The sequence below is a fragment of the Rhagoletis pomonella genome, unplaced genomic scaffold (genome assembly GCF_013731165.1).
Source record: "Rhagoletis pomonella isolate Grant_MI unplaced genomic scaffold, Rhpom_1.0 Rhpom_scaffold_00012, whole genome shotgun sequence".
Taxonomy (NCBI): Eukaryota; Metazoa; Arthropoda; class Insecta; order Diptera; family Tephritidae; genus Rhagoletis; species Rhagoletis pomonella.
This window is the reverse complement of record NW_023458566.1, coordinates 24,950,910-24,977,061: the sequence shown is the minus strand read 5'-3', so window position 1 is coordinate 24,977,061 and position 26,152 is coordinate 24,950,910. Positions and strand designations below refer to the sequence as shown.

Here is a 26,152-nt window from a genome sequence, read left to right as displayed (position 1 = left end):
AGAGCAAAAAGGAAGAAATAAACCTTTCCGACCACCATATGCTAAAATTTTCAGAATTTACTGTTTTGTGATTCGGTTATTGGAACTACCTCAATCAACGCAACTGCCCGAATTATTATCGGTTGCTTTTACCGAGGGCTTATTGTATTCATATATCGACACCTGAGTAGAAGATCGACCTATCGCGGCAGCCAGTTCGAAAATGCCCTATCTCAGAAAACTTTGCAAGAACGCCCTATTTCAGAATTTTTTTGAAAAACATCCTATCTAAGAAATTGGTTGAAGAATGCCCTATCTCAGCTGAAAATATATTGATTGCCAGCTGGAATAGGGCATTCTTCAACAAAATTCTGAAATAGGGGCATCTTGAAAAGTTGTCTGAGATGGGGCGTTTTCGAACTGGCTGCCGAGAGAGGTCGATCTTCCACTCAGGTATCGATATATACTTCCATATCGCTCATTTACTTCAATAGTGTCATAACGCAAAAAACCATAATAGGGCCGATTGTGTTCTTCGTACATTTTATTAGGTATTTATTACTGTACACTTATATAATTAAAGAAAATCGGCGTTATCATGAGTTCCATTTTCCCAGAATCGGTTCACTTTTCACGTTTGGTTTCCATGTATTTACTATGGGCGGAATGAAAATTTATGAGCGATTTCTTTGTTTTGCGAAACTAGTGCAGCTAAACTATCGCAAACTATCGAGTGGCTTCACTATCGATATTTTGCCAGCTCTATTCTCTATCTAGGGTGATTGGAGTGGTGAAATTAGCTGTCTGTGAATCGGTTAGGCAGAGGTGGAAAATTACGCTGGTTGCGAACCGATTAGGAATTTTGCGAATTTAAAACATCCGGCATCATTACAAGAGGCTCATTATTAGGGCTCGGAAGCCAATGCAAATGCATATTTTATTGGGCATCGTCAAAAGGGGATGGTTAAGTTATCTTTACGAATCATAAAATTTCTTTTAAAATGGCATTCAATCGTTAGTTAATATTTTTGCATATTTTCCAAAAAATACCTGTTTATGCATATTTCGCATATTTTATATATTTTACAATAGATGCATATGGTTTTTGCATTTTTTTGTTTTGTTTACAATCATTTAAATTTAGTGCAAGCACTCACTTCTATCTCTGTTAGATCTCAACTAGTGGAAGAGTGTCGGAGAGAACAGGCCTATATGGGACGAGGGGCATTTATATTAACGAGGCAGCGGACGAACTAGCAAGGTACCGTACAGGATCGTATAGGATTACCCAGCAGTTTTGGGTGTCCTACGACCCACTTAAAACCAAAGCTCTCTTAAGAATGAGCAAAAAAGATACCTACAAACTCTCTGTATGACGTATGAGAAATTCATTAAAGCCTTTCTCAAACTATCCATGTTTCTATTTACACAAGATAGTAACTGACTGCTTGATTATAAATAAATTTTCTATATAACATGTACGGTATTTTGAAGTAAATTGATTTCGTTATTTTCTTGTTAAAACGCGTGTGTTATTTATTTTTGTACCGGCAATAAAATGTTAGCAAAATTTTTTTTTGCAAGTTTTACTTTATAAAGCGCAATTTTTGAATCTTGAGTGCATGAGATTCCGAGCCCTGCTCATTATAATACCTATTTCGCTTGTTCTGCCGTGCGAAAGAGTGGGACAACACGTTCATATGTTTATTTGTGTGTATAAATAATTGCTGTTGTTATTTGTTTACTGACAAGAGTCAAAAGTGTAAAAATCAAAAGCATGTAGATTTTTAATTTTGCTAAACGTAGCCAAACATGCCCAAATATTTCGATTGATTTGGAAATTTCTATTAAATAAAACAGTGACGTGGGGAATATGTACTTGTTCAAAAGCCTGCTGGCTGCGGCTGCGAATGTACTCGATACATCTTGAAAATGGGCAAGGATTTAAGGAGGCAACGAAAATCTCTCGCTTTGGAAGCAGTGCAGAGCATCAGCTCTAGATGCTAAATTTGAACAAAAAAAGACGAAATAGGGCAAGCTAACTTTGAAAATATTATATGCATATATGAAACTAGAAGAAAGTTTGTAATTAAATTCAGCGGCCCTAGGTGCTTATGCATATATATATACGTATATACATACCTACATATGCATTCGCTATATTGGATTTGTTCATAAAATGCCCAGCGTGTAGTTTGTGTAAACAAAGAATGGAAGCACAGAATTGTATGTTTGGAAGCATATACATATGTATGTATTGTATGTGCGTGTATTTAAAATAATTGTGGCTATATATTAAAATGCGTGTGTAAGTCTCCACATGGCTGGAGAATTGATATACACAGATCGAATTGTTTATAAAATGATCCAAAGCAGGAAATAGGGCAGGCAATAAAGGAGTGCAGTTGTTGGTACGTATTGATAAAAACAGTATCTATGAATGGAGGGAATTGTTCGCACACAAAAAAGCGAAAAGCGGATAAGAGGAATTTAAATATTTATCAACTTTATATATTTTTCTTCTGATGCATTACATTTTCTCAATAGGTAAAAATGCATTGCGAGGTTTCTACCAATAACTATTAATGGGTCATATAACATACATACATACATACATACATATGTAGATCCCCATTTAAAGTAAGCAGTGAGCAGGCTACTGCAATGGTTTATATTAAAAGGACTTGTTTTGCGTCTACAACATATTAGAGAGAGAAAGAAAACTATCATATTGTGCTGGTGAAGTATGTATGTATATTGTTCGTTCATTTATGCGTGCCCCACAAGAAAAAATGCAAAGGCGTGCAGCATGCAACACAATCATTTTTAAAAAAGGTGCATAGTTACAAGGTACCACGTAAGGACCGACACAATCAGCTGCCTGTTAAGCGGTCCGGTGTGCAAGGCAGTTAAAATTAAACGAGCCTACTTAAGGGGAACTATGTCGAGTTTAATTAGCGACAGTGGAACGTCAGCAGATTTGGATATCAGCAGCAGGGTAGTGGCTGTAGTTTCTGCGACATCGGCTGCAGCAGCGGCAGCCACTGCTTTTGTGGGATCCCCTATTCAGGGAGACACCAAAGCCGCTTGTACGCAGTTCGAAATGTCTGCAACAGCAACACCACCGGTCATTAACACGGATGCAGCAGTTGAAAGGAAAAATCCAACTGACGAAGACAATTCCATCAACGAGAACGGAAATAGCCTCAACCTATCGTTAATGCAATCCTCACCGCCACCTCATAGTTATCGTCATTCTCGAGCCTATCGCCATTTCAAGAATCCTCCGCAGCCACATATGTGCATTCGCACAACCACAGAAGCTGGCGAAGAACTGTTTATCAATGTGCTAAGTTGGACACGAATCGTAATACCACAAGAACCTACTGATCCTATACCTTTGTACGGTGGAATGAGGGTAAATATATATACATACATACATGTATAAATCAACTGCATGCGAAACATCTTACATGTATATCTTGTGTTCTTTAGGTACCGCCAGGGAGCCCACGGAGTCCGCCTATCGTGTTTGCTGTAATGGCGAATCCAGAAGTTCTCAAAGATTCAGGGCGGCACAGCAAGGATCCGGAAGAGCGTAGGGCCATGGTTGAATTAATGTGCGATTTCGTGGAAGCAATGAATCCAGGAGTGAAACTAGTAAGGTATGTTAAGCAATTGTTATTATATTTTGTCATCATATCATTATTAAACACGTTTGGTAAAATTTGTATAAAATATCTTTGATTCCCCTCTGATTAATACATATCGTCGTTTAAAGTAAAAAACCGCGTACGAACAAAATGCAAAACCGCTTATGTGAGGTTTCATAAATTCTTTTCTAGATAGTAAAAACACTCATATTTCAAAATGGTTCTCTTTTTTCGTAATCGCATTTCTGGCTAGCATATTTCAGGGCGAATGGATAAGGCTTGAGCCAAGAGCTTGTGTGAGCAAATCCAGTTTTTGGCAAAAAATGTCAGTTACGCGGTTTTGCAGAACGGCGATAAGCGGTTTTGTGGTTTAAACGACAATATGTACAAATGTGTCTAAAAAGGTGACACAACTCAAAGTTACTCGTTTGCCAGAAAATGCGAAAACCTATTTCTTAGCACATGTTAATCATGTGGGCAAAGGAGACTTTACCTTAGGTTCCTTTAACAAATGCCTTATTTTGAATTGTGTACTACTAAATATACATATCGCTAGCTTAGAGTGAAAAGTTGCTAAGTCCACTTTATGAAAATTCATATTTTGATACAAGATGCTAGAGAAATTAAAAATGCATCGTCGCGAAAATGGTAAAGGTCCTTGTTTTATGTTTTCTCGTTTGTAATTAATGAAAGGAAGAGTTGTTAAGTCCAAAAAAAGCTCCGAAAATTCGATAAGGCCAAAATAGTACGAAATATTTTAGTAAAGATCGAACCCCTCTGATTCGTATGGAGTTTTGCTTTCTTGAAACCGGCAAAATTGTATTAAAAGTTTTGTGAAATTCTATAAGAAGTTTTTTTCCTCCCCTGTATAATTTTTAAATTGGGACTTAGCAACTCTAAGCTAGCGATATGTAACTTAGAATCCAGTTCCTAAATAAGAATTTGTATCCCAGAATTCATTAATAGTATGGAGTTTTACAATAAAAAATTAGGTCATTTTTTCCAACGAAGTATTTTTGTCAAATATATTCTACCTTGTATATTGTACATATACATCGCTACCTAAAGATGAAAAGGTGCCCAGTCCACTTTTTTCAAAATTTAGTTTCAGATGCAGAATGACAGATAATGCGAAACTACATCGATTTTTCGTTTCTCCTCAATAATTTCACAAAATGGACTTGTGAACTTTCTCCTTTAGGTAACGATATGCCAATCGCAATAGTAGCTTTGGAGCCACAAGCCTTTAAAAGTTAAATTCTTAAGATTTTTCAAAATGTTCCACAATTTTTCTTCCGTCTACAATATATGCTTAGATTGCAGTTTCGCGTTCATAATGCTATATGTAAATTAAGGGGTTTTGTATTTAGAATGCATATACATATGTAAATACAATGGCCAGGGAACGGATTTTATGGAATTTGATTTTTTTTTGCTAAAGTGATAGAGTATATTCGATTAAGAATGTCCACGATTTAGTTTTCCCTGATTCCATATATACACATTTGATGTTGCCTTTTTTAAGATATTTGCCTTGACCTGAAAAGGAACGAAACCGAAACCGTTTCATGCACAGGTTTCAATCGGTTTCCAAAAATGTATAAAAATCAGCTGCAGGACCTAGCAACCAAAATTTTTTTCTTCCGTAGCATAACTGTGCCGTTTCATGTGGAAACAAATCACAGATGGCGTAGAGCTACTTGAACCGTCGTACGCTGCCACTAAAAAGCTGCAAGTGGAACAGCTGGTACTCGGAAATTGTTTCGCAATATAGTCACAATGTAAATCTAAAACAAAAAAACAAGAAGGGAGGCCATTTTATTTAACTTAATGACGCGCTTTGGACCGCTATTTTCATGAATCCGCGATATAACATTATTTTATGTACTGCACAGAGAGAAAACTCAGTGCGTGTAGTACCTACGCGCGGAAGAAGTGAAACTTAATAGAGGAAATTCTTCATCTTCACCTTTATCTTCATCTTCATCTTCATCTTCATCTTGTCTTTATATTTGTTTTTGATTATATTCTTGTCTTTGCATTAGTCTTTTCCCGCCCAATTGGCGTTTAACGCAGCTATTCGTTTTCTATACCCATCATATGCTACCTGTACCGTGGCGTTAAATATTTATCGCAAACATAACGGAGCTATAATAATAAGATTTGATTCAATAATTTGAGTTTAACTTTTTAAACAGGTGACCACCCTCTTCAGGCACCTCAAAAATATTTTAATTGTGTTTCTGTAAGCTCTTTCTGTACTGTATAGTATTTTAAGCGTAAGACTTTTGTATAATTTAACTAAATTTTACTTTTGAAACAGGTGGCAACCCTCCCACATTTAGCTAGAAAATACAACTTATTCAAAACCATTTCTTTTGATACCCATATTGGGATAATTCGTTTAACTTAATAAATAATTTGAATTTGATTTTCGTATATATGGCAACCCTTTAAAAGACTAAAACCATACTGCAAATCTGCAGGTCAAGCCCTTTCATGTGTAACCTCATTTTTGAAAATCGTACGAACGATACAGATTTTATGACTTGATGTTAAATATTTTACGCAACCCTCTGCGGCAGAGAAATTTTGAATTCGATATTCTAACATGTGGCAACTCCTTTCATGGAACTAAAGCTACGTTGCACACCCGAAGGACAAGGCCTTTCATGTGACACCTCATTTTTAAAAATCGAACGAACGATACAGAGTTTATGGCTTGAGGTTAAATATTTAGCGCAACCATCTCCGAACTCGATTAAGAAGTTTCACTTCTAAAAGATATTGCGTTACTAACAAATCTTTTCTACAGAATGACTGCAGAGGAAAATACTATGAGCATCATAGTAATGAAAGCTCTGCGGGTTATCAAAATGAGACCAATTCTGAAGACGAGTCAGCTGATTTTTAGTTAATGCTGTCTCAGTTAAAGCTTAAACAGACGGCAGCGTTGATCGGGATTATTTGGGACTTAATCCGGATCAACTGCAGTTAATTCCCGAGTTGATCCGGATCAACGCTGCCGTCTGTTTAAGCTCTTAGACACCAATCGTAATTCCGATTATGTTAGTGGACCGAAAAGTTTTGAAATTATCCGTCGTCTTTTAGTGACCTTTGCCAATCAAAGACGGCAAGAACGAAGTACAATATTGGAAGAATGAGTCTTTACGGAAACCGCACTTAGCTCAGTTAGCTAAAATAGTTTTAGCTGTTCTTGCAACGCAAGTCAGTGCTGAAAGGCTATTTTCTGGTCTAAAATTCATTACCGCCACCTGCGAGAGCCAATTTAAGTAGTAATGTAGTGGGTTCGATTTCTTTGATAAGAACTAATCAATTGTATGGGCTATGAATATTTAAATAAATTTATTAGATTTTGCGAGTGAGATGTGACTCTTCTTAAACAAAATATTATTATTATATTATAATATCAACAATATTTATGTGAAAATCACATTTATATGTATGTATATCAAATACCTATCCATCAACTCATTATTTAATAAATAATATAATTTACATTCTGCACTTAGATCAAAGCAAATGTGGTGGAATATGGTTATTAGTTTTTATAATTGATCCAGAGGTGTTTTCTTAGTAAATCTAAATTAATCACAATGTTTAATTTCGCCAAAAACAAACCTTGGAAGGTACATATTTATAATATATATATATATATATTTTTTTTTTGTCAAATTTGGTATCAGTTTTTTATTCCAAAACCGAAACCGAAACAAATTGTGAAGAACGAAAGCAAAACCGAAACACTTTGCAAAACCGAAACCGGAACGTTATTTTGAATCGGTTTCATTCCTTGAAATAAACATTTCTGAAATAAATATATTTATACCCGAGCGCACTTGTGCACAAGGGTATTATAACTTTGTTCACATAACGGTTGTTTGTAACAGGCAAAACGAATCGAGATAGATATAGACAAATGTATACATAAATGATCAGAATGAAAAGAGAAATCGATTAAGCGGTGACTGTCTGTCCGTCCGTCCGTCCGTCCGTCTGTGCACACGATAACTCGAGTAAAAATTGAGATATCTTAACGAAACTTCGTACATGCACTTCTTTTGGGCGTAGGACGGATGGTATTGAAAATGGGCGAAATCGGACAATAACCACGCCTACCACCCATATAACGGTAATTTTCAGAAATACGAAAACTGCGATATTTTAGTAACTACTGAAGATAATTCACTCAAAATTGACATTTAGAATAACTTTTAGACGAGAAATAAGAACATTAAAAAATTTTGGAAAATGGGCGTAGCCACGCCCACTTATAGTTACATGTGTATATTTTGGTAACCGCTGCACCAATTTCTTCCAAACTTGGCACAGTTGTTGACCCTGGTACAGCATACCAAATGGCCGAAAAATTTTAAAATCGGTCAATAACCACGCCCACATCCCATATAACGGTAATTTCGAGAAATACGAAATCCTCGATAAATCAGTAAATATTAAAGCTAATTTATTCAAAATTGATGGTTGCAACAATTCTTTATCAGGAAATACGCTTATGATAAAATTTTAGAAAATGGGCGTGGCACCGCCCACTTATGATCACATATAAGTATATCGTTAACCGTTTTAGCAATTTGTACCAAACTCGGTATGGTTATTGTGCTTGCCACATAAAAGCGAACCGTTGAAAATTATTGAAATCGGACTAAAATTACGGCCGCTTTTCATATAACGGTAAATTTCAGAAATGCTTGAAATTTCAATATTTCGAAATTTAAGGATGCTAGTTTACTTAATATTTATACACCCGCTTATCATGTAGCGGTAGCTTTCGGAAAGGTGGAAAACATATATTTAATACTTGCGCCGGGTATTTAATGTTCGGCTCCGCCCGAACTTAGACTTTCTTACTTGTTTTTGATTATTTTTCGGTTTTTTGTCTTTTTTAGCGCCTGCTTTTGCGTTTTTTGCGGTTTCTAGTGCCTATTCTGCCTATTTCGCTGTTTTATTTTGCCTTTCCTAGCCTATTATTTTATTTTCCCTTTTTTAGTTTTTTTTAGGTCTTAAAAGTCCGTTCCCTGACTATAGGTCCATTCAATAACTTTTCCAGTAAGGACTTGCAGCGAGAGCGTAAAAGAACAAGTAATTTTTAGCAAAAAACCGACTTCAACTCTCATATAAAAAAAAAATATATATATATATATATCTCATGATCCACTGATCGGATCTCAACCAGATTAGTATGGGACCACCTCTGAGACACTACCTTTCCGATGCAAAAAAAATTATCGATCGGTTGACGTGGTCCAAAGTTATGCGGTTACATACATAAAAAAAAAAAAAATATATATGTAAAAATATATATATATATATACTTAATATTTTAGGCAAAAAATATTTTTTTTTTTCATACCATTATTTTTACCGGCAAAACTGTTGATTATATAGAAAAATGTTATATGAACAGATTAAAGGAATAGTAATTTTTAATTTTTTTAAATTTGTTTGAGCAAAATCGGACTAGTGGTTCTCGAGTTATGTCAAAAAAAGACCACCAAAGGTGACAATTTCCCCTATATGATAGTTATATATATATCTCGATTCCTAGACGTGACACAGCGAAACGCCGGGACACGTATAACTTCTTTTTTACCGATATAACATTTCCCGTTGGTTTCATCCCATCCCAATTTTGACTATCGCATAGTGTTATAAAAACTAAAATCGAAAAACGTTGATGAAGTTACAGATTCCCCAAATTCTGAAACAGCCAAAGGAATGAGAATGAAGAATTCTTTTTAAAAAGCTTTAGAAAAACCTGACATACTATCTCGCATTATGCCAGATTCTAACTGTTTCTTATAAATACTTGACATCCGCATTCGCATCCGCATCTGCGGATGTTAGCTGTTAGATATTCGCATCCGCATTCGGATCCGCGGATGTCTAAAATTCCACATTCGCAACATCCCTAGTACAAAGTATAATATTCCATAACTCCGAACTACAAAATATTGACAATGTATACTTTTCCAAAACGCATTCGAAATGTTATCGAAACGCATCGTTAGAGCAATCAGTGCATCAGAAACAATGTTGATGCTTCGTTTGTTACTGGTTACCATTGGTGTTTTAAAAATGGAAAATTCAGAAAAACTGTTCATTGCTATATTGAATATTTAAAATATGCAATGTGACGCAACTCTGCATATACAAACAGTTTGAATACCGCAGTATAGCGGTATCCAATACGGGACAAATACAGGACATTTGGCGTCCCGTATAAAATAAATAAATTACCAGGACAATGGGTCAAAAAAAAAAGAGCACTGTCCCGTATAATACAGGGCAGATGGTCACCGTAACTATTCCACACGAACACAGATATATATGTATAAGATTTCAAATTCTGTTAAAATAAGCACCCGGTAATTTGCTTTCATTCAGTTATTTCAGGTTGGACAGCGTTATTAGGTACAAATTTATTGAAAATAAATTGTTCAAACTGCTGACCCAGTGTTATTGTTAAAAGTGTGAGGCCAGCAATAATCTAATCTCTTCTAAAAAAAATTTGTTCCTTAACAATTCTAAATTTGTTTAACGCATCAAATGGTTAGTAATGGAACGAATAACTATTCCTAAGTGTGGCACTCCTACTAATAGCCACTTTTTCCCTTTTAAATTCCTTCCGTGCAATTACATGCAGTATCGGTCAAATCTATAGCACGACATTTCAAAGGGATATTGTGTGCCACTTATGCTTATTTATTTATTTTTAAGAATTCTCAATTAAAATACAGTTCTTTCTCTAACAAACCCCATATAAACCCAAGTTTAACAATTTGTAGAAAACTTCAAAAAATGGCAACAAATTTTCACCTAAGTTTCAAACTTTTTTCTCGGAAGTGTTAGAATTTTTTTAAGTACACAGTTTTTTAGCTCCTTCAATTTTAGTCTGATAATGTGCAAATTTCAAGTGGCTACGAATTACCGTTCATTTTTTAGAATTTTTTTTGTCGCATTGGCTTTCATATAATGAATAAACTCAATTTATTTGTATATGGAGGAAATCCGCAACACCTTTGGCGAAAAAAATTCTAAAAAATCAACGGTAACTTTTAGCCACTTGAAACTTGCACATTATCAGACTAAAATTGATTGAGCTATAAAACTGTGTATTCAGAAAATTCAAACACATCCGAGAAAAAAGTTAGAAATTTAGTTGAAAATTGGTTGCACTTTTTTTAAGTTTTCTACAAATTGTTAAACTTGGGTTTATATGGGGTTTGTTAGAGAGAGAACTGTATTTTAATTGAAAATTCTCAAAAATAAATAAACATAAGTTGCACACAATATCACTTTGCAATGGCGTGCTATAGATATGACCGATACTGTATATTCTTTCAATGTCCTTTCCTCAAAGCATAGGCAGACGGCAGAGTTGAGGGCATATAAGTAAGCAAACAAAGCAAGCGAGATTGGGGTCTGCGGTAGCCAAGTTGTTGTTGTTCTAGCAGCATACAATTCCCCCAAAGACTTTTTGGGGAGTGTTGCTGGAGTGACAGTCCTTGGCCAGATATAAATCTGGGTCGTTCCGGTTACGTAGACCCGACTGTCGTGAGGTCTGCGGTAGCCAAGTCGGGAGAGCTGCATACTACAAGGCCGTAGGGTCGAGGTTCAGTCCTGGGTTCGAGCGATTGCCAAAAATGTTTTGTTTTTATTATTTATTTATGTATTTTACTTTTCTTTTTTAATTTTATTTGATCTATTTATTTTTAAATTTCTAGAGTTTGATTTTAATAAAAAAGTCCACAACTTCTATAGTTACATACGTTTAAAAAAATATAGTTATAATTGAATGAATTAAAAAAATAAATAAAAATTCGACTGGTAGTGGGACGCATTACAGCCGTCTGTCAATTTTGATCAGATCAACTTCGCCGTCTGTAAAATTAATTTCGGTCAAAGTAATATTTTCTGGTAGCTCAAGTCGGCATTTTATGTTTTTATCAGTTAATAAAAGTTGACCACTCTTCGCGATTTAAATTAATTTGGCAACTGTTGCAGTTGTCACAAATAACAGGTGGGAAACTGTTAGCCACTCGCTTTTACCAAACCCTTTGTGAACTTTTTACATACTGAATTTTAATTAAACTATTCAAGTGGTAACATAAAATTATTTTGTTGTAGAAACGCTGTTATTTTAAGGGATCGCGATATAACTGGAGAGCTAAAAGATGTATGGAATGCGGTACAAGCCCAAAGGGATCGAGAGCGTGAAGAGCAAATTATCCAGCAACGACAACAGCAACATTTTCACAATGTCACCACTCAACAGATGTTTCCCAAATCTACAGAATCAATACGAAATTCAGAGCAAAACCTGGACAATAGCTCATATTCGGAAAAGGTGAACAAAACACCGCTTAATAGTCTAGCTGAGAGAACCATGGTTAGGAATGATTCTCCGCTATTAGGTAGCGAAAATTCTGCCTCGAGACAAGATTTCGATCATAATAAAATTAACGCTATGAACACAAACCACTCAAAGGAAAGAAGTGAATTGTGTGCCAAGGCTCTAAACGAAGAAAATGCAAGTGGCGGGTTGGAATCGCCGAGCGCATCCACTGACGGAAAGGACCAAACAGATGCTAGCTACAAGTTGTCGGCAAAAATCGGTGTAGAATGTAATACAAGAGCATCATTGAAAAAGTTTTCCAGCCCACAAACAATTGGATCCGAAAACAGTGAGGCTAAATGTGCTCAGCCTGTTAATCAGTCACTATCTGCAGTTTCTTGCTCAACAGTGACGACAGAAACTTCTACTAATATAAGAAATGCAATCACCGTTTCAAATTCACTCACAACATCCAATTCTACAAAAAATGCGCTGCTGGTCCCTACTTTAGGTTCAACGACGACTCCGACAAAAAGAGATAAGCTGGTTGGATTTTTACCTAACGGATGCATATTTCCACGCTTTAAGAACAACAAGAACAAAGAAAAGGATAGGGACAAAGAAAAGGAGACCAAGACAAAGGATAAAGAAAAAACTCTTCTGAATGCTTTAAAAAAAAGTAAAGATAAAAAATCTGTGCCAGTTGAAAATTGTGAAAAAACATCAGTAGAAACGGATTCTAAAATTGCGTACGAAAAGAACTGCATTAGTTTAGAGACTGAGGTACAAAAATTAGATCTGAATAAAATCGAAACACCCGCCAGTGCCGACAATATGTTCGTTAAGCTGAAAATTACTAGCACCTCAGCAACAGCAAAATAGACAGGTATTGTCTCATGTATTACTTTTCATATTTATGTTTTTTTTTTTTTTTTGTAATATGTAGTTAACATCATTGGATAGATATACAGGTTTGTATATAATATCAAAACATAGACTTTCAATTTAAGAAGATTGAGATAGACAACTGGTCTGCGATCATTGGTAAGATTTTTGTAAAATTTTCATACCATTAGATAAGACTAGTTTTAAACTTACATTTTATTAAGATACATACATACATACATATCAAACCCTAACCGCAAATTTGACGTACCCAAAAAAAATATGTATAGACTTCAAGTTTGCTTTACAGAGATCGATAATCAAGCAGTCTTTCATTGGACCTCACCTTTTCGGCAGCTCTGTCCCGGGCAAGCATATTAAAATATGTAATAGGAAATGTACAAATCCGTGGAAATTTTCACTACGTTTTTAATACTATTTCAATAACAGCGTAGGGAAATATATATGTATAATTACGGAGTCAAAAGCTTTAATATGCATAACTACATACATATGCATGGGTGTTTCCGTGAAAATGTAAACATGCCATTTTCGCAAGATATTTTCATTTTAAGTTTGCATTGTGAATGAAAAAATGCCAACTTTAACAGGAAAAAATCTAAAAGCAAGAACTTTTTTTGTAACTTCTTTGGATTTGTGTTAAAGCCTGTTCTTTTAAAAAACCTCAAGCTACTAACGAAGAAAATTGATTGATAAATAAAGTTTTAAATGGTCAAATGTAAACGCGTAATAATTTCTTTTTTTATGAAATATGACTAGGAACGAATGCGAACCCATACGCCATGTATGATGTATTAATGAAATCTTATGCATTTATTAAAGGCCTGCAAATGTTGAAATATGTATAAAACATAGCGACAAGTGTCACATCATGCAAGTGCCAATTCATAGTATGTCGCTCATACATTTTTGGCAGTGACATATGAAGACACTGTCGAATAAATTGAAATCAAATCATGCATGTCAACACAAGTGACAATACACATAGTCGGCAATATTAATTACATTAGGGGTATTCACGATCCGGTGCATACTGTGTAGCATGGTGCATAGATAGCATGATTGCTGTTGTTTCATCTGTTCAAACAACAACAAAATTAGCCAATCATGCTATTTATGCACCATGCTAGACAGTATGCACTGGATCGTGAATGCCCCTAATGTAATTAATATTGCTGACTATATATATATATATATATATATATATTCATACAAAGCAGGATCAAACATGCTTGCGATGGAATGACCACACCTTGTTTGAGATGACATGACATAGCAATGCATGAAATTTTTTAAAATGACATTTTTACCGAAAATGTTGAACTTTCCAGTACTTTAGTATGTACCCAGTAGATAATTTCAGGAGTTAGAAGTCCTTCCGAAAGACCTTCCTGAGAGTCAAGAGGCCTTCCTCTCTCGAATTCCTTTCTTTTTTGTATGGAGTGGCACAAATTGAAGGGCTTCTTCGTTTGCTACCGGTGGAACGCCTTCCAGAAGGGCTTTTATAGGACGTACTTCAGATGGCAACTTAAAATGTTCATTGAAATTCATTTGTAATGCTAAATAATATAAATTTGTGCATTCGCGAAAATTGTAAATGAATAAGCCCTTCTAGAAGGCATGCAAGGCAGCACTTCACCCCTTCTTGGGTAGGCCTCTTAGAATGTCTTCAGTTTAGAAGGTCTACCTAAACTATCTTCTGGGTATGTATAATCGGCCCATATTCAGCATAGGGCCGATTGTGTGAAGATTAGTACGCATTTTTATTCGACGATTTACCGCTTTATTTTTCGATCAATTTTCTTCGTCGGTACCTTGCGGTTTTGGTAAAAGAACAACACAAATCTAAAGATTTTACAAAAACAATTTAATTTTAAATTTTTTCCCGGTTAAAGTTTACATTTTTTCATTCACAATGCAAACTTAAAATTTAAATATCTTTGATAATTCTATTTTGGTTTTTAACGAAAACAAATTCAATCGTTAATTCTGAAGCTGTAGCATGCATTTAGGTGCTAGGTGTTAACAGTAAGCTGGCAATGGCATACAACAACAACTTTTCGTTGATTTTTATTTTATTTTTTCAATGTTAACGATTGAGTTTTATTTCGTTAATTTATCTCTGAAACGTATCGATATTATTTTGATAAGTTATTTTTTTTGCGCATCAACAAAACGAAATAGATTCATATATGTACACTTACAAAGGTCTCTTTTTATGCGGATTTGAATTTATGCGGTTTTTCGAACCATTTTTTCGCTGTAGCAATTTTACTTTTTTGAGAGTTGTTATTACTTTTTTCAGTGAGTAACAGACAATGCTTCCGACAACACTGGATCACAAATTTACCCCCTTATTCTAGAACCCGAATTTTCGTAATTCGTAATTCGTAGCTACGCTCCAAAAAACGAAAAATCCACATGCTGCAACCCTTGCGGAAACATGTGCAGCATAGCCAGCTATCAGTTGCTTTTCGAAGATAGCTGAATGAAGGAAAACAAAGTGGAAAGGAATTAAAAAAAAAACACTCACTCTGATGTATTTGCAATTATAGCAGCAGAGTAAGCGGGCGGCCGCTATGGCAATGGATTCACAGAGGTATGGTTTTCGCACAAAATTACGCAAAAAAGTTTGCTCATTCGTTTTTAGGCATGCCATTGTTACGAATTTCGAAAACGCGAAAATACGATTCGGATTGCAGCATACTATTTCTACGATTCGTAGCAAAATCCGAATACGAAAGAGTTGCAGAATAGGGGTGTTAGTTTGGTTTTTGTTCTCCAGACGCCGTTATCCAATTTCTATGTACAATTGTCCGGTGATTCCGAAAATCGAGTTAATTTTTTTTCTATGGATACGTTTTCGAGATATTTGCAAATTGCACCGTTAAACTTCATTTGCCCTATATTTCTGGCACCGAATCATGTAAAATGGATATACACATATTTCTCAAACAGTTTATCATCGAAATTTTGTGTTTTGTCAGGAAAACGGCAAGCAAAATTAGACAAAATATCCAGGTGTTTTAGAAGTCGATCTTGCAAATGCGTAATGATAACGATCCTAGGTACGGTGTGTAAATCGCGATTCGGTAATACTCTTCAAAAAGCTTCCGAGGGATTTGAATCTGTTGTATTTCGTTAACTTGTATGAGCGAAACTAAACGATACCGAAACGTTTGCTATTGTTTGTTTGCGTTCTCTGGCTCGTTTTTTGATGATATTCATTGAATTATTTTGCCAAACCATAACTAAGTAGAGAAGCGGGGGGTATTCTGGGCCACATAAGAAACATTTTTGTAGAAAGCACCAAAATCCGAATTTTTCCTCAGTTTTAATGGATAATCTGAGATTCATGGCTTTGTATTTTAGAAAAAGTGAGGAACATATTGAATCAAATATTTGAACTTTTATTATAGGTGCTACACCAACTTTACATTGAATGCTTGTACGAAAATAGATATTTCATCATAAATTCAAGTTCAGCATTTCAACTACAATCTATCAATATAATTTCCTTTTTTTTCAAAAGGCGTTCATGCCGAAAACTAATCACCTGAACCGGTTTTTCATGGCAGAAATACACTCGGAGGCTTGCCCTGCCTGCCTGCCGAGGGGCGATCGCTATTACATAGAAAACACTTTTTCTTTTCTTTTTTTTTGATGTTAGTGGGAACCTGGGCTGGTGGCGCGCACTGCTAACCACTACACCACATCGGCCGCAGTTATTTATTGCATTTCGCCTCAATTGCATATATATTTGTCATACTCAGTTATTATAGCTGGTAGTTGGCATTCCAACGAGTTTAAACATAGATAATTAAGTTTTCAAAAAGTTTTGAAGTGACAGAAATAAATCTGTATTGTTTCGGTAATGTTATTGTATGCAGTGTTTGTTAAACAATTTATGTCTAAATTGTTTGGCTTCATAGATAACAGCAAAAGATATTGTATTTGTCAATGTGAAAAACAAGCTTTATGTAACTCTTCCACTGCCAAGTATAGACCAAATGTCAAAACTGCCGAAGAGCAAATGAAGTTAGCTGCATATACAAATGTGTACACATGTGAAAAAATGCGTACATACATTCGTACCATAAAAGCTATCCTTCATAAGTTTTATTTGACTATTTATTTTAAGTAATTTTTAAATTGTGATTTTATTTAATAAATGTATTTCAATAAAGGTCACTCATCCATATACATACATACATTTTGTATAAAAGTACTTTTATGTCAAATTTCTGAGATTTTCATACTTAAATGCATATATTTTTTATTATTGATAAGTATGTATGTATGTTTTGTGTCTTGAAATTTGTCTTATGCCCCTCTGATTTAAAATTAAAAAAAAATAAAATCTAGTTGTAATAATCAATAAAATACAAGTAATTTTTAAGCGAAAAACATAACCGACTTCAATTCTCATATAAAAATTTACGAGGACCCTTAATTTCTTCATGATCGCATTATCGGATCTAAATCGAAATTAGTATGGGACCACCTTTCCGATAAAAGTCGAAAAAATATATTCCGACGAATTGATGACCTTCTCCTTTTTTTGAAGTCGGTTAAAAATACAAATTCATAATATGCAACTTCAAATGTAAATAAAGTGTATGACAAGTCAAAAGTTTAATTGTAGTAACTACTTGGTAACATATACATACATACATGCATAACGGTGCCTTAATTCACAAAGGTCCTTTTCACAGATTTTGGAGAATGTATTATCACACATACACCTTCAATAAAAATTATTAAGTGTTTATACCAAAATCAACGGAGCCACTTTTTAAAAAGCCCGTTTTTGGTACTCTTTTTGTAATGTTTTTTTTTGCTTCACCGGTAAAGTAAAAAAAAGGCTGTTCATTAGGCCCTTTGTGACTAAAGGCAACGATATGTACATACATATGTATGTGAGTAACGATAACTAAGCAAAATCTATGTAATGCAGAAAAAACGAGTATGAAACAAAATATGTAGAACTATAAAAAAAATTAGAATTTAACATAATATATAAAGATTTATGAAGTCAATAAGGAAAGTACACAAAACTTTAAAACATACATATGAATTAGTAAGTTTGTAACTTTATATAAAAATTAATATAAACATAATTAAACACATATATATAAATCTCGATTTTTCTTCGACGCTCATAAAAGTTCACAAGGATTGAAAGTCCGGCGGCCTTAAAAGTGTCAATAGATGTGGATTTTCTATTACATGACAGAGGGTAAGTGTTATTGCAAAATATGTCAAGAAATAAAAAAACTTTGCACTTTTTAAGAACATTTATTTATTTAATGGCTTTCTGCTTTGTAGAGATTGAAGATTAAATAGGAGCTATACTACTTACTTTACATATGTACATGGTTCGCTTAAATAAATATACATACAGTGGTGGAGAAATAAATAGGGACACGTCATTTTTCCCATTTCTTTTTTGTTCATTTAATATTTGTTATTTCTTTATAAAAGTATAGCTCATTATCTAACAAAAACCATGTAAATTCATATTTCAAACTTTGCGCAAAAATTATAATTCTGCAAAATTGCATCGAAGTTTTCAACCTTTAAATCAGATTTTATAGTATTTTGAGTATGTACATAGTGTTATAGCCCATTAAAACATAATACATTCAGAATAAAAATTAGCAAAAATCAACGCGATTTTTCAGGAACTTGCACTTTATTGTACTTAAATTTAATGTGCTATAAAACTGCATACTCGAAATTCTAAAAAATCTGATCTGGGTACCGCTTAATAAGTGGCCTAACTATTTCGGGGTATTGCGTCCAAAGGGGTGACCCGATCCAAAAAAAAAATTGCACACAAGTCATAGTCAAGAGTCTACACATTATTTTAACACCTGCTTTTGTAATTTTTGGTAACTAATTTATTTACAAATTGGGTTTGAAATATGCCCTTTTTTGTAAAATTCGGAAATTAGCGTACATTTATTTAGCACTCCTATTCTCTTTAAAGCAGCCACTTCACCAATATATTTATATATTCCCCTTCACTTTACACTTTATTCGATTAGTTAAAACTTTCTTTATTACTTTAATATTAACCAATTAATCACAATTCATTAAACACCTTCAAAATTACGCGTCTCAGCTGTCAAACTCCAAAATATCCAAAAAAAAAAAGAGAGACAAAAGAAGATAGGATATAACCCAGTAAGCATTAAAAATATAAAAAGGTGTTCAGCTTCTTTTCTTCGCAAAACAGAAAGAGAATTCTACTTTGTGAGGGTTATAATCCCTAAGTGCGGCCGAAGGCCGCCTACGCAATAAGGTGTTCTCTACTGAAGGTGTTCAGCCCTCTTCTTTCGCCTGATAACCAACTTGGGATAATTTCTTTCATTTAAAAACCCCACAGATTCTGTTAGTTGGGTTATATTCTACTTCAAACCGCTCAGTTTGCCTCGGTAAATGCCGTTCTTCGCCCATTTTCAAACGGTTCGCTAGGGGTCTGTGGGAGGCCCCGCAGGGGGGGGGGGGGGGGCGGCTTTCCGTAAAGTGGGGACTGTCCCCTTTCGAATGAGAGGGGTTTAGGAAGGCACAGGGTGTCAGACGAAAGAGATTTGAAAAGATTTCTGTTTGAAAATAGGTGGAAGAAGGCTGTCACCTGTTTTAAAAGCCGAATTTAGTTAACCTATACACAAGTTATACGAAAAAAAACGAAAGAGTGCTAAGAAATCTTGATATAGTTTAAACATTAGATTTTTTTTTAGGTTTTGGGGGGGGTTGCCAGATGTTTAAAGTGTTAAATTCAAATTATTTGATAAGTTAAATGAATTAATAAAAGATGTTTATCAATCGAACGCCACGTGGTTAAAAAACAAATTCAATTTAATTCATTAGTTACGGCACTAGTTATACGGCACTACGGCACTAGGTATATTTTAGTGTGCTTTATTAAAAATAACAAAATTAGTTATTTTAAACGACAAAAACAATACATTTAGTAGCATTAGAAAGTTCGTTGTATGAGATCTGGGCCTTCGCTTTTGTCAGCCAAAAGTGTAAAAAAGCATAAATATGACTGCAAAAACATAAATAGGGACGGGACGTTTTCACAAGTTTTGCATAATCTTTTTTGTTTGTTTAATGTTTAAAATTTTTCTATGAAAGTATAGTTCTTATATGACAAAAACAATGCAAGTCCAAATTTCGAGTTTTTTACTTATATTTCTTAGACAATTTTTGAGTGTGCACTTTTGTAGTCCATCAAATTTTAGTATAAAGTGCAAATTTGAAGTAGCCAGGGCTTACCGTTGATTTTTGGTAATTTTGTCAAAGGTGTTGCTCATTTTCACATATGAGTGCAAATCTCTCAAGTGGGCCACCCGAAATTGGATGCTCAAGAAAAAAATATATAATTTGAGCAATTTTGCATAATTCGAATTTTTACAAAATTTAGTGTTATTAACTTTTTTTTATGGATTCAGTAATTTATAAAAATTGTATGTTAGAAGGCCGGTCTGATCTAAGTGTTTTGTGCAAATAAAACTACGTTATTTCACTTTCTGGCCCAACGTTTCGCTCAAAACATTTTTAGCTTCTTCAGGGGCAATTCCGTTTAATTAAATCTGTTACGAACCATAAAATACGAAAACACATAACCAAAAATAATAAATGGAAACATAGACACACGTACATACATATATGGAATTATATGTATACATAGGTACATACATAGGTACATATATAAATATGCGTGTTATGTATGTACATATTTATGTATACAACTTTAAAAAATATTGCACTCAATAACCTATGCTTATGTTTATAAATAAACTTTATTTTTTTTTGCGTTCTCTGGATGCACCACGCTCGCGCAAGTCCGCGCGGCACGCGGCATGAAAGCAACAGCACCCGTGGCAGGAGCGAAAAAAATTAATAACTAGCGACTCCGTGCAAGTTTCCGTGTGTTTTTTTCTTTTAAATATATAATAAATAATTACTGAATTCATTAAAAAAAAAAAGTTAATAACACTAACTCTTATAAAAATTCGAATTTTGCAAAATGGCTCAAATTATATATTTTTTTATTGTTGTAAACCGAATAAAGTGATTTGTGTGAAAAAATCTTGACCATCCAGTTTTAGGTGCCCCACTTGAGAGATTTTTTTTTACTCATATGTACATATAAAAAAAAAGTTCGAATATATTTTGTAATATTCACGGTCACGCAAGTAATTATGAATTCTTGAAGTAGGAATCATAAGTCCCATACATATGTATATAACGAAATAAAAAAGTAATGTTAAAAGAGTTGCCATAGGATCGCGAAAGTGACCACCATCCATCGATTGTGGTGATATTGATAGTCCCATAGATAGTTTTGCAGCCCAACAGGCGCTTAACCTTAAAACGAAAATCGTCTCACTTAAGACATAAATCGCACAAAAGTCAGAAAAGTGTAAAAAGTCATATTATTCAATAAATCGCAAACAAAAATATTCGTTTTCCGTTGTAGCTTACTAATATTTCCTAAAGCGGACTTCATTTCTTCGCCGTCCCCGCCTACTTCCAAAATACAACATTGAGCTAAATGATAAATAATAAAAAATGAACAAATTATAAATTATAAAAACGTTGCATAGTGTAAATGTATTTTATTTTTTATGAATTTCAGAGCTACTATACTCGCATAGATATACTTACATATGTATATGTACATGTACATATGTATGTATGTACATGTCAACACTTACAATAAGTAATATAAGTTCTTCGATATTCACATTTTATATATCTACATACATACATATGTATGTATGTATGTCTCTACATTAGGTGATTTTAGGGCCTTCTTGATTTCAAAGTTTAATGTACATAAATAAATTAGCTAAATTAAAAGGAATTGTCTATTATGAAATCATAATGATAAAACGTCGGTGTTTCGGAATACGAAAACCGCTATCAATCTTTGTTGTTCACGGCCCGTAATTGCTCCAGTTCCTCTCTTTCCTTCTTGTTGCGCAATAATGGCACATTGTAATCGAAGGCGTAGAAAAAGCCATGGGGTGGCCCAGTTTCTTCTGGTCCAGGCACATATGGTGGCTCCTGGTGAACATACTCCTTGTACTCGGATTCAGCGGGCTCATTGCGTGGCTGCTGATATTCAGGTGCAAATGGATCGGGATTTTGGCCATTGGCAGCTGCAAGTTCGCCCCACAGCTTGAAATGTTCCTCCTCTGCTTTTCGAACGGCTGGTGTTTTTGTGGCCGGTTCCTTTAAGTGCGCTGGCCGGTTATCTTCAACATGGAATCCCGTTTGGTCGGCATAGTACTTAGCGACAAAATCACGTCCAGTAGGCTGGACATATTTGTATGATCCGCTCACTGTGCCCGCACCGTCCTTTTTTTCATTCTTACCCTGATTCCAGTCACGATAACCATACACGTACTGGCCCAAGCCGTCCTGCCCGTGGTACTGGTGCGCGTCGTAGTGTTCCTCCACATACTCCTCGGGGTGATCTATCACTCGCCCCATGTACACAAACTCGCCCTTTTCATTGCGAGCTTCGGGCAACTCGTTCTCCCCAGTCTTTGGAGAATAATCAATGCTATCCAGACCTCGCAGATTCGCGCTATTCAAGAACTGTTGCGCCTCCTCTGGCGTAATATTAATTTTGAAGATGTTTTCAGCAAGGAGCCCACCTGGTAGAGCCTAAGGTAAGAAAGGTGAGAACAGTAAACCATCTTCAGTTGTATCGTATTTTATGAATGAAAAAAGGTTCGCAACTTAAGAATTACTATTTATTTAATTATTATATTTTTCTGAAACCTCCTCTTACTTGTTGTACTATAAATGATCGTAGATCTTATTGTACTAATGTTGTCTCGCAATAAATGAATGAATGAAATGAAATGAAACTCCAAACATTCCAAACTCGAATTTTTGCTAAATGCATAGCCATAAATTGCCACTACAAGGCCATATTCAGAAAAATATCTTCGTAAACTGGAAAAAAAATGTATGTGTGGGTGCATTCGAAGGCATCAGTCTCCTTTATTTCTAAACCTCAGCAGATTGTAATGGAAAATGAGGGCACCCACGGTTAGATGCTAATTTTCAACTAGGTTGCGCAGGTTAGACCTTTTTTTCTAGTTCGGTTTAGAAATAAAAGAGACTGATGCTTTATGCTTTGACGTTTTCGAATGCACCCTATGTCTATTTTGATATTTAAATATGTGCCTCAGGATAAGTAACGTTATTTGTAACAGACGTATCTAAACAGTGAGTAATATTATTTTCAGTTTTGTCCCTTTAATTGATTAGATGAGAGGAAAATTCACGGGGTCATAAATCAAAAAATTACACAGCCCAACAAAAAGGGGAAACATTTGGTGCGGCAATTATTAAAACTGCTTTTGATAGGCTTTGTTTATACTGTATTACGAATCCGTAAGTATTAAGTTTCCATAAGCTTCAGATTTGGAGAAAAACGAGTTGAAGAAAGTGTCAAAAAATCGCGTTTTTTGCATAATTTGAGAAGCTCTAGCAAAAAAAACAAAAGGTGCTAGAACCTTCCACTTAGGCTTAAATTTAAGCCAGAGCTCTTGACAACTATCTACCAAAATACCGTCGCTGCAGGTTGATCTTATGGAATGGCAGAAACTGATTTTGGCGAAGTTTGAGGACCTACCAGAATAAAACTAAAGGTGAACTTTCGACTACAATCCCTGAAAATACCAATTATGCATCTTGACCCTAAGGTCACTTATAGTCAAAAATTGATTTTGGCACATATTTCTTTCTTACAATACCACAATACTCCAGTATTTTGCTATTGTTCAATAAATGACCATAAGTGACCAACGGATGAAGGCGAAGTGATGCTATTTTCAGGGATAGTAGTCGATAGTTCTTGCTTTAAGGTGGAAGGTTCTACCACCTTTTGTTTTTCTTTTTTTTGCTAGACTGCAAAAAACGCGATTTATTGACACTTTGACCAAGTTTTTCCCAAAAATTTGAGCTGATGGAAACTTTATACTTACAGATTCGTAATCAGCACAAAAAATTCTTGTCAAAAACCGCTTTAACATTTGCCGCACCAAAATCAGTGTTGCCCTGTGTTATTTTTAAATACGCAATAAAATATTCAATTACAAAAAAAAAAAACTGTTTTAAACCCTTGTCTGTTACTGTATATTTATGTAGATAGACTTCGTAGTAAAACTAAAGTTTCGTGTTATATCTAATAATTTTTTTTTTTGCACAAACAGGTTCTTAGCTCTCCCGAAATGTTTAGATTTTTGAAGTGCGACTCGTTTTTGTAACTAATGTGCGATATGTGCATACGAATTGCATCATTCGCTAAAAATATGAACAAATGAGTAACGATGGATCCGTTTATCTGCTTTCGATGTATAAGTTAAAGTGGCTCGAATCAAAACTTGGCAAAATGAGTTTTGTTTTTTCAAGACGACCGCACACCGGACAGGTTTCTACAAATAATACGTGTTTCTCGGTTATTTTTTAATCGCTATGACTAAATCGTTTCTTCACTTCGAGAACGATTCTCGGGAGTTACACATTTTTAAAAAAACATACACCAACTTCAAACTAACCAGTAGGCAGACAGCAAATATTATTTTCATTTCGCTTTAATTTACCACCGATTAAAATTTTATAAATGATTTAGTTATATTAGAATTTATGTAGATAGTTATATTAAATTTCGATTGCGTTACGACTTCACACCACTGCTGTCGATTTTAGAATACGGTTTGATTTGGGAACTAAGCGCTTCTTATATTGAAAATGAGGAGAAACACCCAAAGATAAAACGCAAAACTGAAAAATAACGCAAAAAAACGATAAACAAGTAAAAAACAATAAACAAGTAAAATACGAATTAGCAAATATGTAAATTAACTCGTTACTAGATGAAGATGCTCCCAGCTATAAACAGACAGCATCACCACACCGTGTCAAACAAGACAGCTACGGACATCTGTATGTATGTATATTCATACATACATATGTACATTAAATGTAAGCTTCGAGAGAATAACTTGCCGCTGCCGGCTTCTTACTCAGGGCTACAAAATTCTACGTCAATCTAAGCCACACAATAGGCAAATTACTAACTGACTAAGTAAGTAGATAGATAGCCAGTGTCCGAAAGCTGCTGCCAATAGCGATTTCACTTACACGCTCTTCGTTTGCCATAACGTCACAGGGGTGGGCAGAAGGGTTGCCGTTTTCGGCCTGCCCTACCAAAATTGGTAGGTTATTTCTCGTTGGTAGAATGGTAGGACGCTTTAAATTTTGGTAGGTTTCTTTGCTCAACAAACAGAAAACATCTCTGGTTGGTTGTAGTGTGTCACTTTGTCAGCACTGTGAGTAGGCTTGCCCTAGTGGGACAATATCAGTTTTACCCTCATTCTGTTTCTTGGATGGGTCCTGTTTGCCATTATATCAAATACCTTAAAAAAGAAACTCGTTCTTTTTAATGCAGTTGTAAATCGATAATAGTTTAAACAATGACAAGGTTGTTAAAATATTTTAAATGACAAACGGACCTCAGATTCGAATTCAGCAGGTCGAAGTACATGTCGGTAGTTGGACAGAAATCTTATTTTAAGTATAAACACCAACAAAAATAAATGTATTTAATGCTGTCAAATGCCGTTTTCTTAATTAAAAGAAATGGTAGGAAAGGAGCCATTTTAGTAGGTTTTTAAACCAGAGTACCAAGAGTACAAAAGAAAGTTTGTCAGTGGTAACCCTGGTGGGTAGATGTTTACAACTATTAGATTCCTGATCATACAAACATACATACATATATATGTATGTACATATGCACATACATACATACATAGTACATACATGCTATGTTTACAATTAATTACCTTCCACATATTGCGCACCGTTAGTTCAGTCATTGATTAATGTAATTTCAATATTTATTATTCCTACGTTTTCCTGAATTTATAATTAATTTCCTCCTTTATGGTCGGAAATTATTTCTATATACATAGTGCTGTAGTGCTGGCTTGAATTTCAAAACAATTACTTAACTTAACTTGGACTTATACATATAGATATATACTTATAAGCGCCTAAGGACATCACTTCGGCTCATCCTTTTCGCTCGGGACAAAATAATTTGAATCTAAGTACATACATACATACTTGTGTAATATCACTTATAGATTAAAAATATGCATATGTATGTATGTACAAACATTCCCCTGCAGTACGGGGG

General features: G+C 34.7%; 2 protein-coding genes across 4 annotated transcripts; one reads left to right on the top strand and one right to left on the bottom strand.

Moving 5' to 3' along the window:
• Nucleotides 1-1,667: 1,667 nt before the first annotated feature.
• LOC118748190 lies at nt 1,668-16,970 on the top strand. Of its 3 annotated transcripts, none has more exons than XM_036482566.1 (4): nt 1,668-3,397; nt 3,475-3,644; nt 11,802-12,895; nt 16,448-16,970. In XM_036482566.1, exons 1-3 carry the CDS (start codon nt 2,921-2,923, stop codon nt 12,889-12,891), a joined length of 1,737 nt encoding a protein of 578 aa, XP_036338459.1. In that variant the 5' UTR covers nt 1,668-2,920; the 3' UTR covers nt 12,892-12,895; nt 16,448-16,970. The 3 variants fall into 3 exon arrangements, with proteins under 3 accessions (XP_036338459.1, XP_036338458.1, XP_036338457.1); XM_036482565.1 differs by lacking the exon at nt 16,448-16,970 and adding an exon at nt 12,956-13,266; XM_036482564.1 differs by lacking the exon at nt 16,448-16,970 and having other exon boundaries at nt 11,802-13,266.
• A 4,563-nt stretch (nt 16,971-21,533) lies between these two features.
• On the bottom strand, nt 21,534-25,119 carry LOC118748193. Its single transcript, XM_036482568.1, has 3 exons — nt 24,818-25,119; nt 24,510-24,735; nt 21,534-22,605 (listed from the first exon to the last, which is right to left on the bottom strand). The coding sequence occupies exons 2-3, from the start codon at nt 24,537-24,539 to the stop codon at nt 21,856-21,858; spliced, it is 780 nt and encodes a 259-aa protein (XP_036338461.1). The 5' UTR covers nt 24,540-24,735; nt 24,818-25,119; the 3' UTR covers nt 21,534-21,855.
• Between the last annotated feature and the right edge of the window lie 1,033 nt (nt 25,120-26,152).